Source organism: Gopherus flavomarginatus, chromosome 7, assembly GCF_025201925.1.
Source record: "Gopherus flavomarginatus isolate rGopFla2 chromosome 7, rGopFla2.mat.asm, whole genome shotgun sequence".
NCBI classification, from domain to species: domain Eukaryota; kingdom Metazoa; phylum Chordata; order Testudines; family Testudinidae; genus Gopherus; species Gopherus flavomarginatus.
In genome coordinates, this window is record NC_066623.1 from 47,114,229 (window position 1) to 47,133,294 (window position 19,066).

General features: G+C 45.6%; 1 protein-coding gene across 1 annotated transcript in view; it reads left to right on the forward strand.

Annotated features, from left to right (window-relative positions):
• Positions 1 to 18,727, forward strand: part of RGS5 (regulator of G protein signaling 5) — an 81,731-nt gene extending 63,004 nt beyond the window's left edge. The window contains exons 4-5 of the mRNA XM_050963428.1: positions 6,369 to 6,535; positions 11,768 to 18,727. Of these exons, the coding sequence (XP_050819385.1) occupies positions 6,369 to 6,535; positions 11,768 to 11,929 (329 nt within the window). The 3' untranslated portion in view covers positions 11,930 to 18,727. The remainder of the gene's footprint in view (positions 1 to 6,368; positions 6,536 to 11,767) is intronic.
• Positions 18,728 to 19,066: the final 339 nt, after the last annotated feature.

A 19,066-nucleotide genomic window follows, 5' to 3' on the forward strand; every position in this document is an offset into this window, starting at 1 on the left:
TAGTGGTGTTTCCCGAGGGATCTGTAATTGGACCAGTACTGTTCAACATATTCATATACGATCTGGAAAGAGGGTTAAACAGTGAGGTGGTAAAATCTACAGATACAGAATTATTCAAGATAGTTAAGCCCAAAGCAGACTGCAAAGAGTTACAAAGGGATCTCACAAATCTGGGTGACTGGGCAACAGAATGGTAGATGAAATTCAGTGTTGATAAATGTAAAGTAATGCACATTGAAAAACATAATTAAAACTATATATATAAAATGATGGGGTCTAAATTAGTTGTTACCACTCAAGAAAGAGATCTTGGAATCATCATAACTAGTTCTCTGAAAACATCTGCTCAATGTGCAAAGGCAGCAAAAAAAAACTAACCGAATGTTGGGAATTGTTAGGAAGGGGATAGATAATATGTCAGAAAATATCATATTGCCTCTTTATAAACCGTGGTACGTCCACATCTTGAATACTGCGTGCAGATATGGTTGTCCCATCTCATAGAAGATATATTGGAATGGAAAAAGATACAGAAAAGGTAACAAAAATGTTTAGGGGTATGGAACAGCTTCCATATGAGGAGAGATTAATAAGATTGGGACTTTTCACCTTGGAAAAGAGATGATTAAGGGAGAATATGATAGAGGTCTATAAAATCATGACCAGTGTGGAGAAAGTAAATAAGAAAGTATTATTTACTTCTTATAACACAAAAACTGGGGCTCACCCAGTGAAATTAATAGGCAGCAGGTTTAAAACAAACAAAAGGAAGTATTTCTTCACACAACACAGTTAACCTGGGGAGCTCTTTGCCAGAGGATGTTGTGAAAGCCAAGACTATAATAGGGTTCAAAAGAGAACTAAAAAGTTCATGGAGGATAGGTCCATCAATGGCTATTATCCAGGATGGGCAGGGACGCTGTCCCTAACCTATGTTTGCCAGAAGCTGAGAATGGGCAAGAGGGGATGGATCACTTGATGATTACCTGTTCTGTTAATTCCCTCTGAAGCATCTGGCATGGCCACTGTTAGAAGACAAGATACAGAGTTGGATGGACCATTAGTGTGACTCAGTATGGCCGTTCTTATGTACTGGTTCTTTACTCTTCCATCCTCCCAGTACCCTGGTCAGTGATGCTGGTTTAGATGACAGGCTTTCTATACAAGCTTGTAGAATGCAATAGAAATGCATTAGTGGGTGAGCTTCATGGCCCTGTCTACAGATCCAGAGAAAATGATCCATCCTGGGTGGATCCACTGAAGTCAGTGACAAAGTTTTCCTGGACTGTCATGGGGCCAGTTCAGCCCAGATATTCCTGTATGCTGTTTGTAACAGTTTGTCTACACTTGAAACACTACAGTGGCACATTATGTCGCTTCAGTGTAGATACTACCTATGCCAATGGGAGGGGTTCTCCCCTTGCCACAGGTAATCCATTGCCCTGAGAGGCAGTAGATAGACCAATGTAAGAATTCTTCCATCAACCTAGTGCTGTCTACATAGGGACTTACGGTGTGGATTGTTCACACCCTTGAGCGACATCTTAGGGGCATGAATAATCATGGCTGAGAGGGAGTGAGCTGATGGGGTGGGAGAGAGGCAGGGTAATGCTGAGGAAGCATTGTGGACCTTGGGGCTCAGAGGTGCTCGCAGTAATCTGCAGAAGGAAAGAGTAGGTGGGTGTCAAGGAGACCTGGGTTCCTTGGGGCCTCCTACAGGCACTTTGGAGGCCAGCTTTGGACAAGTTACGCTGATCTAATTTTCTAGAATAGACTAAGTTCAATCTCAGCCCGTTATCTGGCTGCAGGACAGGAAACTTTCTGAGTTACTGATCATTCTGTTGCTTAATGAGGCTCTGCTTCTCTTTCTCCAGGCTTGGTGCTGGAATGGGCAAGTTCAGTAGTCTGGGATTCAGGGTCATGTCAGACACATGTGCCTTGGTTTGTAACACTCATCTCTTGATGCCTCATTCTTTCTCCAGATGATTCCCAGAGTTCATTTTCTTGGGACTGCTCTCTGGTTAACCCTGCCTGGTGCTCACTAATTAGCATGTGCTTTACTGGTGTCAGGGCAGAGGCTGTCTGGGAGCCAAAAGCTCCTGCTAACTGTTCTCAGGGTTCTATCAGACTTTGCTGGCTGCTGAGCCCTGTGAAAAGCTCTGAAGGTCTGGGACCTGAGGGTCTGTCTACACAGCAAAGAAAAACCCATGGCTGGCCCATACCAGCCAACTCTGGGCTGCAGGGCTTGGGCTGTGAGGCTGTTTCATTGTTACGTAGACTTTGAGGATTGGGCTGGGGCCAGGGCCCTGGGACCCTCCCACCTTGCAGAGTCCTAGAGCCCAGCCATCAGCCCAGTCCAGATATCTATACAGCAATGAAACAACCCTGCAGCCAGAACCCAAGTCAGCTGACAGGGGCCAGCCACAGGCGTCCAGTTGCTGTGTAGACAGACCCTCTGTCACTTCACAGCCTCTTTTATTCTTCTTGATTTCACAATGCATTTGCAACTGTTGGAAGATGCTGACCTTGCAACCCTCTCGTGAGATGCTTGCCTGCCCTGGCAGGCCTTTCTCCCCAGCCAAGAAGGGAGCTTTGCTGCTGAGATGACCTGTGGCACTCAGCACAATACTGCACCTAGGACTCTAACTTGCCCCTGGGGCTCTGCAGAGGAGGCAGAGGGGAGCTGTCTTCTGGCCACAGTGGCAGTAGCAGAAGTGGCTTTGTGCAGATCTCACACTGCTGTTCTGCCATTATTTAGGTACCAATTAAAAGGGAGACTACAATAGGTCATACTGAAAGTTGAACTGTCAGGCTGGAGGGAGGTTACTAGTGGAGTTCCTTAGGGATCAGTCTTGAGACCAATCTTAACATTTTTATTACTTACCTTTGCACAAATGGTGGCAGTGTGCTAATAAAATTTGTGGATGACCCAAAGTTGGGAGGTATTGCTAACCTAGAGGAGGACCAGAATATCATACAAGAAGAACTTTATTACCTTAAAAACTGGAGTAATAGAAGTGGGATGAAATTTCATAATGCAAAGTGCAAGATCATGCACTTAGGGATAAACAATAAGAATTTTTGCTATAAACTGTGGATGTTGGATTGGAATTGACAGAGGAAGAGAAAGACCTGGGTGTATTGGTTGATCATAGGATGACTATGAGCCGTCATTGTGATGTGGCCATGAAAAAGGCTAATGCAGTCCTAGGATGCATCAGGTGAGGTATTTCCAGTAGAGATAATTAAGTGTTACTATATTGTACAAGGCACTGGTGAGATCTCATCTGGAATAGTGTGTGCAGTTCTGGTCTCCCATGCTTAAGAAAGATGAATTCAAACTGAAACACGTGCAAAGAAGGGTTATGAAAATGATAAGAGGAATGGAAAACCTAATTTGTGAGAGGAGACTCAAAGAGCTTGGCTTGTTTAGACTAAGCAAGCAAAAGCTGACGGGAGATGTGATTGCTTTCTACAAATACATCAGAGGGATAAATACCAGGGAGAGAGAGAAATTAAGTTCAGTGGTGACACAAGTATAAATGGTATAAACTATCCATCAACAACTTTAGTCATGAAATTAGATGACATTTTCTAACCATCAGAGGAGTGACTTTCTGGAACAGCCTCCCCAGGGGAACAGTGGGGGCAAAAAACTTAAATAGATTCAAGACTGAGCTTGATAAATTTATGAAGGAGGTAGTCTGATGAAACTACCTACAACATGTAGCTAATCTGCAGCATGTAGCAGCAAATGTTTCCAATGGCTGATAATGGGACACTAGATGGGGAGGGCCCTAAGTTACTACAGAGAATTCTTTCCCAGGTGTCTGACTGGTGGTCTAACTGATTGTCATATTTGGTGTCAGGAAGGAATTTTCTCCTGGGTCAGATTGGCAGAGACCTAGGGGGTTATCCCCTTCTGCAGGTCACTTGCAAGTTTAAACTAGTGTAAATGGTGGATTCTTTGTAACTTGAAGCCTTTATACCATGATTAGAGAACTTCACTGTCAAGGTATTATTCCCACTTTGAACTTTAGCGTCCAGAAAGTGGGGACCTGCATGTACCCTTCTAAGCTTAATTTCTAGCTTAGATCTGATAGCGTTGCCACCAACCAGAAATTCCAGTATCTGGTACATTCCTTGTCCCCCCAGAATCTTCCCTGGGGGACCCAAGACCCAAACCCCTTGGGTCTTAAAACACAGGGAAATAAACCATTCCCCCTTCTTTCCTTCTCCCAGACTTCCCCTCCTTGGGTTATCCTGAGAGATACACTGATCCAAACTCCTTGGATCCTAAAACAGAGAGGAATTAACCTTCCCCCCACCTCCTTTCCCCACACCAATCCCCTGGTGAGTTCAGATCCAATCCCCTTGGGTTTTAAACAAGGAAAAAAATCAATCAGGTTCTTAAAAAGGAAAGCTTTTAATTAAAGAAAGAAAAAGTAAAAATTAACTCTGTAAAACCAGGATGGAAAATGTTTACAGGGTCTTCAGCTATACATAGACTAGAGGGACTCCCTCCCCCCTAGCCTAAGTTACAAGTTACAGCAAACAGAGTTAAAATATCCATCCAGCAAAATACACATTTGCAAGGTAAGAAAACAAACATAAAACTAATCGGCCTTTCCTAGCTAGTACTTGCTATTTTGAACATGAGAGACTGTTTCAGAAAGATTGGAGAAAGATGGTTGCACGTCTGGCCCCTCTTAGTCCCAAGAGAGAACAAAGAACAAAACAAACAGCACAAACAAAGACTTCCCTCCACCAAGATTTGAAAGTATCTTGTCCCGCGATTGGTCCTTTGGTCAGGTGTCAGCCAGGTTCACTGAGCTTGTTAACCCTTTACAGGTAAAAGAGACATTAACCCTTAACTATCTGTTTATGACATCACTAACTCAGCCAGAAGTTAGAGGTCTATTACAGGAGTGGGTGAGCGAGCTTCTGTGTCCTGCGATGGGCTGGAGGTCATACCTGATGATCACGATGGTCCTTTATGGCCTGTTGGTCTATCAGTCTATGAGTATATGAGCACCGCCCAGCTTTGGAAAGGCTTAAAGAGAAAGGGCCGGACAGGAATTGGCTTCTGGGAGAAAAGGTGCATGCACAAGAGCCTGATGAAATTTTCCAGAAGACTAGTGTATTCACTGAAAAATACCAGTTTGGGTTAAGGAAAGTGAATGGTTTTGTACACACACACACATGCGCACACACACGTGCGCACACCCCAACCCCTTCAAATATTTCATTGCAACATTTTCAAAATATAACACTTCAGTCCCACAGCACTGCCAGCCAGGAGCTCGAGGGGACCCCCTGCACCCTACAGCACTGTCAGCTAGGTGGGCGAGGGGAACGCCACCCCGTAGCATTGCTAGCCAGGCACATGAGCAGACCTCCATCCTATGGGGCTGTCAGCCAGGGGCATGAGGACACCCTCATCCTACAGCACTGCCAGCTAGGCACATGAGTGGACCCCCTGCGCCGCACAGCACTGCCAGCCAGGCACACAATGGGACCCCCATTCTACAGCACTGCCAGCCAGGGGCATGAGGGGGAACCCCCAACCCCACCCATAGCACTGCCAGCCAGGAGCATAAGAGGAACCTTTGACCCCTTCCCATATATTCTTATGTTCTTTCCACTCCTATACCATCTCTCCCTCTCTCTCCCTGTGAATCAAGCACAGACTTGCACACACAGGCTCCTTCCCCCAAATGTACTCAAATGCATTATGGCACTTCCATTCTGCTCCCTGTAGCTCCCCCCACCCCCGGACTTGGGACATGCAGGAGGGAACTCCAGGAGAGGCCTGGGTTGTTGGTTTGGGCCCTTGCAGAGACAGGAGCCACATAGGAAATTCAGATCTGGGTTCAGATGTGCCATTTCACCAGGGCTCAGGGTGTCCCAGAGCAGAATTGCGAAAGTCAAGCAGCTAAATAATGCTGGGCTTGTTTGCTGAGGACCTAAACATGTCCATAACTGAAAAGAGCTTGTTTGTGAGGTGAGAGAAGATTGGGTTTGGATTCTGTGATTGCTCATAATGTACAGAGAGCTTGAACATCTCTGGGTTCTGCGGTACTAATTGCATGAAGGGATCACTGTGATCAGACTCAGCCTCACAGGTCAGCACAACATGGTCTTTGCTCTGTGCCATGTCATAACATGGTGATATGATCTCACATTGTCATTGCAAACACCTTGAACAAAGGTTGGGTCTGGCAGAACTGGATGTGCATGGGCTGGGATTGCTCCATTTCCCTTCCACTCTCAAACTGCCCCAACCATGACAAATTCATTTCTTCCAGCTGATTGTACTGGGGAGTGTGATGTTGAGAGAAGCCTTTCCCAATTTTCTCTCTGAGCAGATGGGCTTGCCAGCTTCAGGAGCTTCCTTAGATCTGAGTTCAGTGAGGAGAACATTGAGTTTTGGATTGCCTGTGAAGAATACAAGAAAATCAAGTCCCCCACCAAGATGGCCGAGAAGGCTAAGAAAATTTATGAGCAGTTCATCCAGACGGAGGCACCTAAAGAGGTCAGTCCAGTCAGAGGGCACCAAAGCAGGTTGCTCACACTGTGCTCACTTGAAAGCCACATTGGCATCTTGTCTAGACCTGAAGAGCCATAGAAAATGTGCAAAAATTGGAACGGATTCCATCCACCATGTCTACAATCGAGAGGCATGGCCTAGGGAGCCTACAGCTCCCAGCATGCAATTCAGCATTGGTACAGAGAGAAGTGTCACTGTGGCCCATGCCTGGTGGCTGCACTTTGGTCACACCAGCTTCCATTCCTCCCTAGAGCTATGAAACTGGCTTACACTGGTAAGGAATCAGAGAGGTAGCCGTGTTAGTCTGGATCTGTAAAAGCAGCAAAAAATCCTGTGGCACCTTGTAGACTGACAGATGTTTTGGAGCATGAGCTTTCATGAGTGAATACCCACTTCGTCAGATGCATGTCGAAGTGGGTATTCACCCACGAAAGCTCATGCTCCAAAACGTCTGTTAGTCTATAAGGTGCCACAGGACTCTTTGCTGCTTTTACTGGTAAGGAACACATGAGAAATGTGCATGTATTTAGGTATGTTGTGATGCCAGCAACAGCTTTATTTTTATAGTGATGACTCACTAGTTTACCTGTCTCTCGCAGACCTGTCTTGCTTCATCCACACTGACATCTTACCTGTCTCTCTGACATCTCTCAGGGAAAAGTAACACAGCCTAAATGGCGCTGTTCATCTTCCTCCAAGCCCTTCCTTCTCCCCACCCCAGACTACATCCCTAGCTTCCCTGTCATTCACATCGGTAACCAGCATATCACTTTGACCTGGCCCTCACCCAGACCCACACATCCAAACTGTGTCTAAACCTCACTGCTGTGGCCCCTAGGACACTGGGAAGACCCAGCCTTGCCTACCTATAAAGCTGATAAAAGCTCTTGTCCAAGCCCCTTGCATCTCCTGCCTTGATTATTATGATCTCCTCCTTTTGGACCTCAGGCCTACAAACTAACACTCACAGCTATTTAAAATGCTGCTGCAGGACTATCTCCTAACCCACCTGCTCCCTCTTTACTTTCTTCCCTTTGTCCTTTCTCCAAGCACAAGGCTTGTCTCCACCTTTCCCCTCCATCTCTTAGCCCCATCCAGGAGATCTCATCACTTCCAGCAGGAAATCCACTGATCTCTTTCTTGTGGAGAAACCCTATGGCCCAAAGAAACAAAGAGTGGGAAAAGGCAGGACAGGCGACCTGGGAAGCTGCAGAGGAGATGTCACAGTTGCCCCTCTGATGTCTTGTCTCGATGTATATTCCCACACACCAACTATGGCAAGATGACATTAAAGTTGAGAGTTCCTACTAGTAATTTAAGGGAAACAACATTACAGCAATGTCACAATTATCCCCAAACTAAGTATTCATCCATGGCAAAAAGCTATGGTAATGCATAGTTATGGTTGCTTGGTGATATGTTGTCCCATGGCAGAAAGCTCAGTTGCACAAAACTCAAATGTCTGAAAATGAGGAAATGCAGAGTTAAGGAATCCCATGCAACCTTACGTCTGCCCAGGGCTGGCTCTACTGTTTGTGCTGCCCCAAGCAACGTGCCGAATTGCTGATGTGGACGGTGGGGGCAGTCCATGTGCCATTAGGGCGGCACGTGCTTTTCCGCGGCAGCAGCAATTCAGCGGCAGCTTCTGTCTTCAGCCGGAAGACAGAAGCTGTGCCACCGGGGACAGCTGAACATAGAAGCTGCCTCGGAATCACCGCCACTACGGAAACGTGCGAGCCACCCTAACGGCACACAGACTGCCCCTGCCATCCGCGGCGGCAATTCGGCACGCTGCTTGGGCGCAAAAGCACACAGACTGACGCCCCTTGCAAATTGCCACCCCAAGCACCTGCTTGGGATGCTGGTGCCTGGAGCCAGCCCTGCCTCTGCCCTTCTCTCAGCAATATCTGAATATGACCCATTGACACACATACCTTTCCTCTGCCAATCCCACAGTTGATGAAATGTACAAGCGCTTCATCTCCATTTACAACCCACAGGATTGGTTAGCGGTAGGTTTAGATACCCTGGGGCAGACTGCAGTATCAGCCTACTCATTACTAGTGAGGTTGGGTTTGGACTTGCTGCCTTTGCCTACCCCTGGGCTGCACTCTGCAACCCCCACTACCTGTTGGCCTATGCTAGGCCGCAGCCTGGAGCTTTCCAGGCTGGAGCTCCCCAGCTCCTCTGCCTTTCTCCACCCCGATGCACTCAGGTACCCTGCGTCCCGCTCCCTGCAGCCAGGCCCGTCTCCCTCTGTAAACAGAGAGAGACTATGTCTGCCCCTGGCTTCCCTGCCATTATACAACCATCTGAGGCCTGATTAGAGTGTGGCCCAGCTGCCGCTGCTTGCCCAATCAGCCTAGTTGCTTTTCTTTCTTGCCACAGCCCTCTCCCAGGGCTGTCTTTAAACCCCTTCAGGGCTGGAGCGGGTGCTGTACACACCAAATTGCAGAAGAATCCAACTACAGCTAAACATGTAGATTTTAGAGCGGTCAGAGTTTAAATAGATGTCATGATGGAACCTTAACTATAGTGCCTCCTCCCCTGCCGCCACTATAATAAAACCAGGAGAATCAGAGTTAAGGGAAATCTAAACACATTAAGGGAAGAATTACACAGCTCTTATCTAGCATGCTCTGTTAGAGGGCTTTCCCTTCTCCCGCCCACTTTCCTGGTTCTTGTCACACAGACAGCAAGCAGCAAAAGACCAGAAGTCCGAAGTGCAGCCAATGCAATGTTTATTGGGGTTAGTTTCCAAGCAAGCATATTCCGAAGCCCTTCACACCAATCAGGTTTATCTCTGATAGAGTCTGTTCCCCAGTGTTCCGTTCCAAGCTCTGATGCCACAGAGCATTTACTCCATGTCCCCCTTCCCAGCTCTGATGCCACAGAGCCTTGCCTGTATCCCTGTTCCCCATTTCCTAGTCCCTGTTCCCATTCCCCTTAGCAAGCATGATTCCAATTTCCCTTCCACTTCCTGTTTGACCCCAGTTTATATAGTAATATTCTCAGCTATACCTTAACCAGTCATTTTACTGAAATTTAACTAACTAATCCTAACATATTGTAACATAATTCTCTAACCAATTATATTCCACTACCCTAATTAATTTACACCTAGTAAAATTAATTATACAGCAGACAGAAACAATTAGAGAACAAGACAGATTAACAATAGAAAAGTGGGGGCCACAAAGATAAAACAATACAGAAATGAGGGTTTTACAAGCACGATCATTGATAAGTGATTTCTTGCCTGACAGGATGCTATCAAATTAAGTTTTCTTTAACCATCTTAAGATCTGTTTCTTTATCTGGTGGTGATGGGCATATGAGGACAGGATTGTCTTCCTTAACAGCCCAATGTCACTTTATTTCAATGTGACTGGTTTGAGATGTGAAGATGTGACTGTATGCTTCCCAGCTTATGGCTGTCCCTGCTACTTAGCCAAAGGCCTTAGCCTAAGAACAAGGCCTCCGACTATCCTAGTGAGAGAAGGCCCATACATAGGCAGACTGTGATTTTGATTCTTTGTTTTTATACCCTTGTAACTAGCTAAGTGATAAAAATACACCCGAGTTCTTAAAGTATAGGCCTTTACAGGCAGGCCTGAATATCTTATATTCTAAAACTCTCCATCCCACAGTGCTTTACAAAGCAGGTCAGTAACATTAACCCCATTTTACAGATGGGAAAATGGAGAGGGATAGTAACTTGCCTCAGCAGGTCTAGAACTAGAACTAGAACCACAGTATCCTGAGCCATAGTCTAGTGCACTATCCACCCAGCTACAGTACTGGCCTCTAGGCAGCTTGCTAGCTTTAACTCTTCCCTGCAGCAACTCCATGCAATGATGGTAGAACCGGGCTGAAGGCATTTTAGATAATGATTTTTAATGTAGGTTTTGTCCAGGAATTTCCTTAGCTTTGAAAAATTATTTACAATTGCACACACCAACTTTAAAGGAGAACCCCAAAGGACAATACTGGAACAGTGCAGTATTGGTCAGAAGATGATAATATGCAGCATTGACATTAAACCATTTTTCTGTAGTTGAACGTCTAAGGGCATATTCCCCGGGGCGCCAAATCAACACAGAGAAGTCAGAGCACACTAGCCAGTTACACAGGGCATTCAGCTGCTTTTTATCACCAGAGTAGAGCAAAGCAGCTAAAGTGCACTGCTGAATGTGCCCCCTAACTAGCAGGTTTAGAGAGCAGTGTCAGTGTGATGGCGCTCTGTGCAGGGGGAGATGGGGAGAGCCCTGTCCTATTGTTTCTGTGCCGTAAGGCTCCCCTGTGCTCTTGATTTTCCAGCACTGGTGCCCAACCTAGCATTCTTGGAACACTTGAAGAGTATGGGTCCAGTTTCCCTCATACCACTGGGTCATTGTAGCTGATAGGATTGTTACATGCAAATTAGCTGTAGAGGCGAAGTGGTGACTGATAGAGTTACCTCTAATAGCACAATAGCTCCACTTGTAAGAGTTGTCTTTATCTAATCATAATCATAAGGATGTTGTATATAATTATTAACTAAATCTGATTACAAACAGATTTCTCCAAATGCAGCCTGTGCACAAGATTTCAATCAATTTATCAATATGGAAAGTTTAACATGTCTGTATTATTCCATTATTAACAACATTCTGGACAAAGAAAAGACCAACAAAATGGTAAATTTCTTCAAGGACCCAGTATATATTAATTTTAAATCATAAACTAATGAAAGGGTTTTCATATGAATTCCCAGAACATTCCTTCACTTCCAGAGAGTCGGTGCTGTAGTTCTGGAGAGGGTACATTCTATTTTTCATAAAAAGAACAGGAGTACTTGTGGCACCTTAAAGACTAACAAATTTGTTTGAGCATAAGCTTTCGTGGGCTACAGCCCACTTTGTACCCCACGAAAGCTTATGCTCTTAAGATCTTAAGCCTGTTCTTTTTGCAGATTCAGACGAACATGGCTGCTACTCTGAAACCTGCTATTTTTCATACAGAAATAAGAGGCTGAATCCTTTCTTTAGATACAAAACAAAGCTCCACCTGAACTATGGAGTCAGGACTAGTGCCTCCCAGCACCAATGAACCTAGCTTTGATCATTTACCTTGCTGTTTGCACATCTGTATCTGGATAGCACAGTGTGGTTCCCACTCTCTTGCTTAGGCACCGAGTCCTTGTCCTGTTCACTTCCTATTGTGTCCTCATCACAGGTGAATATCGACCACTGCACCAAAGCTGTGACCATGAAGAACTTGGTGGAGCCATCAGTGAACAGCTTCAATGAGGCTCAGAAGCGGATCTTTGCCCTGATGGAGAAGGACTCCCTGCCCAGATTTGTGCGGTCAGAGTTTTATAAAGAGTTAATCAAGTAGCAATGTAGCAAGCCTGTGCACTGCATCCCCTGCTAGGCACTCATTGTGAGCCATGCCTCTTTCCAAATCCCACCTTTAGTCTGTAGCTGCTTTGCCTTAAAGATACCAAACTGAGAAAGCACTCAACTGCATTTCTAAACTCCTTCCACATAGCTTTGGACTCTCTCCTATGTGCCAAGTGTCTCCTTTTCTACAGTCTCTTTCCCTGCTCCCTTCCCAAGATCCCTGTTATGAAAAAGCCCCAGTGATTTTATTCATTGGTCTTAGACTGCATTACTGAGAGTCATCTCGGCAGCCAGTTGACAGCAAGCTTGTCAAGAGTAGTTTCATGGAGGCTTGCAGGAGCCTTTGCACTCATCTGGTGACCTGTAGAGCTTATAGGTCCTAGGTCTTGTCCACACTACAGAGTTTTGTCAACTTAAGTTATGCTGACATACAGCAACCGCTTTAATTAAACTGCTGTTGCATGTCCAGACTAGCTCTTTGTGTTGGCAGAGCACATCCACACTACCAGCTGTTGCATCAACACACAGAGCAGTGCACTGTGGGTAGCTATCCCACCGTGCAACTGGCCACAGGATGCTTTGGGATGCCTCATGGGGCAGGCACAGCATTACATGATGTAAGTTTCTCATTCCATGGGCATCCTACTAGATTGCCAGCTGCTTTTCAACTAAAGTGGGTGGGGGTGGGAGAGTGTGTGACAGGATGTGTGTGTTCGGGGGGGAGACAGAGTGTGTGTTGAGGGAGTGTATGAGAGAGTGCGAGTGTGTGTGTGTGTGTTGGGGGAGAGTGAGTGTGTCACCATGCTGTCTTTGTAAGTCCAAACAATCCTGAGATGGTGATGGGGAATGTTCCACCCCCACTACAGCCCCCTCCTCCCTCCCTGGCTCTGCACAGCACAGCAGTCTCTCCCCCATCTCCCCTGCTCTGTCTGCCACTGTGTTCCTAGTTCCAGGGAGAGCAGGAATCCATGTTAAAGGTCCTGTGATTCCCTCCACGTTCTCCTATAGCCTCCTGAGCCCACAGACTGATCCACCCCTCTCCTGTACTTCAAGCAGGGGAGCGTGTTGCTCTCCATGCTGAGGAATGTCAAAGCTTCCCAGAGTTATGAAAGGGGAGGGGTGCATGCCTGCACGGCAGCGGAGTTCAAAACAGTGAACAGAGTGGTCACAGCGGGCATTGTGAGATACTGGGGGAGGTTAGTTACATTGACATAACGAACAGCAGTGTTGCTTTGTCGCTATAACTTTGCCCCAAAATGCTCTCTGCTTCTCACTGAGGTGGTTTTATTTTATTGGCAAAACAGGAAAGTTTTGCCAGAAAAAGTAGTGCTATAGTGTGTACACTTCCACTGTTCTATCGATAAAAGCTGCCTTTAGCAGACAAAACTGTATACTGTAGACAAGATCATAGTGTCCAATGCTCTATCTGGATCTGAGCAGGCTTTATTCAGATAAACTCAGATGAGAATCAGAGAAGTCTCCATACTTCAATGTTTATCCAAAACAACCATATGAATGAGCTGCTAGACCCTATGTCCTCACCTATCCCTACTCGCACATCAGGTTACACTGGTCTGATACCCTTGCTGTGACCTGGGGTGACCAGATGTCTTGTTTTAAAGAGACAGTCCCATTTTTTGAGATTTTTTTCTTATATAGGTACCTATTACCCCCCACCCCCATCCTGTTTTTTCAGTTGCTCTCTGGTAACCCTACTGTAACCAGCTGGATGAATTGAACATGTAAAATACTAATGGCATGGAAAGGGTGTTAAAATACTCCTGTCTTCTCCTACCATGGCCCAAGACCTTGAAGTGACTGTGCTCTAAGTGCTAGAACTCTGTGTGGTTGTGACAGTCTTTGAGGGCGGAGGTGTTCAACAGCAAGCCCCCCTGAGTGAAAGCCACCTCAATTCTTCTGAAGCATTTGCTTTCTGAGGGCCCTGACACTGAGTCTGAGACTAGCTAGAGGCAGAATTAGCTCTAATTGCACTTTATGTCCACACACGACATGGTGGCTGCACAGTTAGCAACCATAGCCATGGCAGCACCAGTGTCTTGCCATGGCATGGCCATGACAGAGACTGCCATGTGGCTGCCTTCCTGGATCCTGGGAGACACTGTTACTTGCAATGTAGATCCTGCACACCCCCAGCAAACTGTGTTCACATGACTGGTTTGGCCTGCCCTCTGTCCTCCCTGCTTTCCAAGGGGGAGCACAGCCCACTTGCTGCTCATTCAGGATATCTGCTGGACACAGAAGCACTATGGGGTTTTTCCAGCATGCACTGATCCAGTCACAGACAGGCAGCGTGGAAGGCGTGGGCTCACATGGGTGTCACAAGATTGTTTTTAAAAACAGCTGCTGTGTGGACACAGGAAGGTCAGATGAGAATCACAAACTGGTAACAATGACAGTTCAATTCATGCCATACCCAGGTACAGGGTGTAACTGGAGCTCCCAGACTGCTCTCTTCAGCTAGTAACACACTTCCTATTGTCAGTGTGCTGCGGGAGGCTATTGTGAGTGATAGGCCCTTCAACGCACCACCTCTGCTGGAACAAACAACGTCCTTTTGAGCAGGAGACAGGGAGAAAAATAAAACAAACATCATTATCCAAAACACTGAGACTGCTGACTAGCAACCCAGAGCTCTGCCTGCATTAGATTTAGTGAGCTTGTCATTTCCAGAGCCATATACAACCCCACAATGCCTATGCACAGCCTTACTCAGTGCTCCCCAGGTGTTTAGAGGTGTGTTTGACTTGTCACCATGGGTGTCCTGCTGTTGAAGGCCTGTCCTAGTTATTCTCTCAAGAGCAGCATGCCAAAGTGAGAGTTCTGCACCAACCCAAAAGAGAAAGTTCATTAGAAGAGGTAAAACTTGTTGAAAGAACATTACTAATAGAAACAGTTTGGGTCAGTTGCTGAGAACAGCCCTGAAGAAAAGGCATCAGTGGAAATTGGAGAAATAAAACCCTGCCTTCTTGAACAGAGGGCAAATGGTGCTGAGCTGTGTGCAGTCCATTTCCCTCTGTCCAGGCTCCTCATTCTGTTTAGATGGGGCGTACATATTTGTATTGCTGACACAATTGGCCAGTTTGTGTTCAAGCAGGATGACAGGATCAGTGGGGCTTCTGGAAGGTGACAGACTTTTTTCATTTTGAAAAATATTACGGCTCACAGACTTTAGCCTTTGCCCTTGGTTCCAGCCCAGCTCAGCAGCCACCAGAAGTTGTGACCATCTGCAGACCTTTGAGGGTGGGGGTGCTGTGTGAAATAAAGCTGGGATCTCAACCCAGTTTCAAGCTAAGTGTCCATCAGAAGCATGATTGGCAGAAACTGGCCCCCCTGCTGGTGAAAAGGCCAGGGACTGACTGGACCTTGGCATGAATGTCTTTTCTCCTCCGGGGGGGTTTCCTAGGAAGCCTGCAATGCCACTGCTTGTGGTAAGACTGCCTGTGGCTAAACACAGGACATCAGTCTCCACAGCTGACGAGCCAGTATTTTAATTTTTTAAAATCAGTTACAAAACTCTCAGCAGTTTGTTAAAATGGGCCACCCATGCTCAGAATCCAGGTCTGGCAATCCAGAGCATGGGTAACTGCATGCAACATGCAATAAAATAAACGATGGGTTTGCAAACCTTTTATACACTTACAAAAACTATCAAAAAAAATCATCCCCAAATATTTACGCCTCGTTTCCATGGTGACAGAATAAAAATACATAGCTAGATGGGCTGAGCTTTCCAGGAAACAAACTCTGGTAATGCATTTATTTTTCTTTCTCTCAAGCAAATGGCCTGGGAAAGTTAGAGGCCTCATGGCAGGGCCACTGCCTGGTATTCTCATTCCCTTCCTCTGTGTGAAGATGTAACCCCTCTGTCAGTCATCCTGCAAGGTGGTACAGTGGCAATATCACAATGGGCCCAACCCATTGCAAAGGGACCTCACACATCTTTCACCTCCCCTTTGAGAAAGTAAAAGGTTAGAGCAGAAAATATCCCACAACAGCAGCCTTTTTCTGTCTGACTTTGAAGGGAAATAGATTAGGAACAGAACTGGGGCTATGACCAAAACTGGTTCAGCAGTTACAATATAGGATAATCACGCCATCGCTGGCCCACATTCACTCCTGGTGTAATTCTACTGATTTTATTGCAGGTATCTCAGAGAATTAGCTTGGTTCAGTATGTCGTTGCATAACACAGATGGCCAGAAATGCAGGCTCAAATGGGCTCCCAGCAGAAAGACTCCCGCATGTCATTTACTTGTTTAAGATGTTGCTGAAAGACTGAAATGACTCACAGGTACATTGGGAATTCAAATTTGTAATCGCAAGTTAACCAAACAAATCTTGTTTTAATTGGCAATATATTTAATCCCCTTCTCTTGCTTTCTCCAGTAAGACCCTGCCCTATGGACTGCCACCAATGGGTGACTTCTTGTTAGTTTAAGTAACCTCTTTAAGGTATCTGCGTGTTTCCTGTTCTCTAGTTAAAAAGCCATTCTCCAGGAGGTATCTGGTTTGGCTGGTCCTTTGAGTGGTTGCTTAAAATGAACAGCTCTCTATATACATATATGCACATACATACACACACAGAGATTTTCAGTCAGTTTCTGCTAGGTGTACAAATTTGTGCATGCAAATATTACATGCTCAGCTGATTGTTTGCCTAGTTATCACATGTATGCCTGCAAAACAGGTACTTCAGGCCTAACTATCCCATCTGATCACACAAACACGCAGGGGCAGTCATTCCACACCCAAAATTCAAGGCCATCTTTTGAAAATGTGAACCTAAAAGCCTACTCTTGTAGCTGTCTGATTTGGATTCCAACACATGTAATCTTTTTTCCCTGAATCCTGCTGCAGGGTAATTTACACAGGAGAACAAGTTGGGATGGGTTGGGTATTTATGGTGAAGTCAGGACTGTGCCTTGCACTCATTAAAAGGAAAGGGGGATGCCATAGGTATCAAGTGTGCCATAGGAACCACAGGCATCAGATGTACATTGACCATTTCCTGATAGTTGGAGCTGAGAAAAGTGCTGTGGGTTATTTTGGTAACCACTGGTGAGTACAGCCTAACCTGTGCTCTTCTGCCAGATACTCAAACTTCTCAGATCTTCGCCAGTCAACCAGATCTCTCCCTTCATAGTGCTCCTTAGAAAATTCCTTTTTGTCTCATGAAAGCACAGTCCACTCATGTCCATAAAGACCAGATATTGACTCTATTGGGACAGCACAGCAATGTGCTGGGTGGCCCTGTGCTGAGATGTGGTTTGTAGCCTAAAAACTGCTTTGGTTTGTCATGTGCTATCACAACCACCTCTGGTGGCACCTGGGCAGCAGGAAGCCTTGAGCCTGGGTTTGAGTTCTTTTGAAAGTGTAGTCTATCAGAAACCCCTCCTGGCCTCCACTTCTGCTACATAAAGGATAAAACTCCTCTCCCAGATACTTAATTTTGAACTAGGGCCAATTTAGCCTAATTCTCTGTTAGCTACAGAAGGGCCTGTGCAATGTGACCGCAGAAGCATTTGGGATTTCTAAAAGCTGTGTTTGTGTAGACTGTTCACTTTGTTTATTCACTCTGGCATATAAACAGTCTGAAAGGTGACAAATGACACCATCTGATGAGGAAGCGGATAATTCTGAAACCCAAGCAACATCTGCTATGGGACCGATACCATCTGTAATGTGTCTATTATCAAATATTTTATATATTCTCTGTTACTCGTATTTTTATTATGTTACACATATATCAGCACGATATATACAGCATTATATATCTGTATTCTTATATACACATTATATATATATTCATCATGTTAACTTCACTTGAGTCCTTAGTGAGTCAGTGAATCAAAACATACAATTTAAATGCATGTTAGCTAACAGCAAGATTGTTCATGTTTCACACTTGTCCATTGTCTGTCATAGCCATGAACACTGAATAGAAGTAGAATGGTTTCAGGTATTTTATTGAGCTAAAACTCAACCTTTCATTGGTATCTTCCTATCTCTTTTTTTGCACTGTGTTGACATATTACTCCTTTATTGGAGCAGCAGCTATTATCTTTAGAAAAGAAGCAAGTGGATGTGTGCTATTCTGGGGAAAGGCCAGTGGCCAGGGACCCTCTCCTGGCAAGGAAACCCCAGGCTGAATTTCTAGGTCTCTGGTATCAGTGCATTGCTTTCATGTGAGTTCAGTGGTTCCAGAGTCCTGGCAGAGCACTCATTGGACAGAAAGCCCCTGTCTTGGCATGTCATGCTGCCCCAATTGCCTCCTGGTCGTGGGGTTGAGGTCACTTGCCATGTGTCTCTGTTAGGCTGTGTGAATTGCACCCTCCCTCTCAATGAGACCCATTCTCATTGTGCACCGTTTAAAACCTGTATCTATTCCATCATGCCTGTGCTGTTAACTGACCTGAGTGGGCTGTGGAAATACCTTGTGCATCTAATACAGAACCTGGAAAATCTTCAGGACCATAATCTCTTTAAATCTGCACTCTGTGCCCTGAAGAGGTTAACATCATGTAATGTCAAACCAAACCACATCCCACTACAAGAGGTGAACATCTGTGTGGGTCAACCCCCATGACAGGGCCTGTCTTGTAGGGTGCTGAATGGTTTCCCCCAAGTGGCTCTTATCCATCGAAACCCGTGGCCTCAGTGTGTGTCCCCCCCAGAGGCATTGCCATGTCAGGGCAGCGCAGGCTAGGTCAAATGGGTCTATTCTGTAACATGCATGTAACTTTCAATATAACCAGAATATAAAAATATTATCACTGGCATGGCTCTGTGGCTTGTTTATTTACTTCATCACTTTATGATCAAGGTCAGGTATCAGGTTTAGCTTCAGCAATGCATTTCCAGGACTTGGCTTTTACTAGAAAGGCAAATGAAAGCAGGCACAGAGCAAAGCGAAGCCCCAGACCTCTGCTAGAATAGAGAGAGAGATTTCCTGGGGATAAAAAAATGAACCAGCAACTGCTGGAGATTGGCCTACCCCAGCACATTTCAACTGGTAACCATAGACCATCACTTAGTAACTAAAGAATGGGACCAACCCTTACCATTGTGATGGGTTTGGTCACAGAGACCCCCTTTGGACTGTCACTTGACA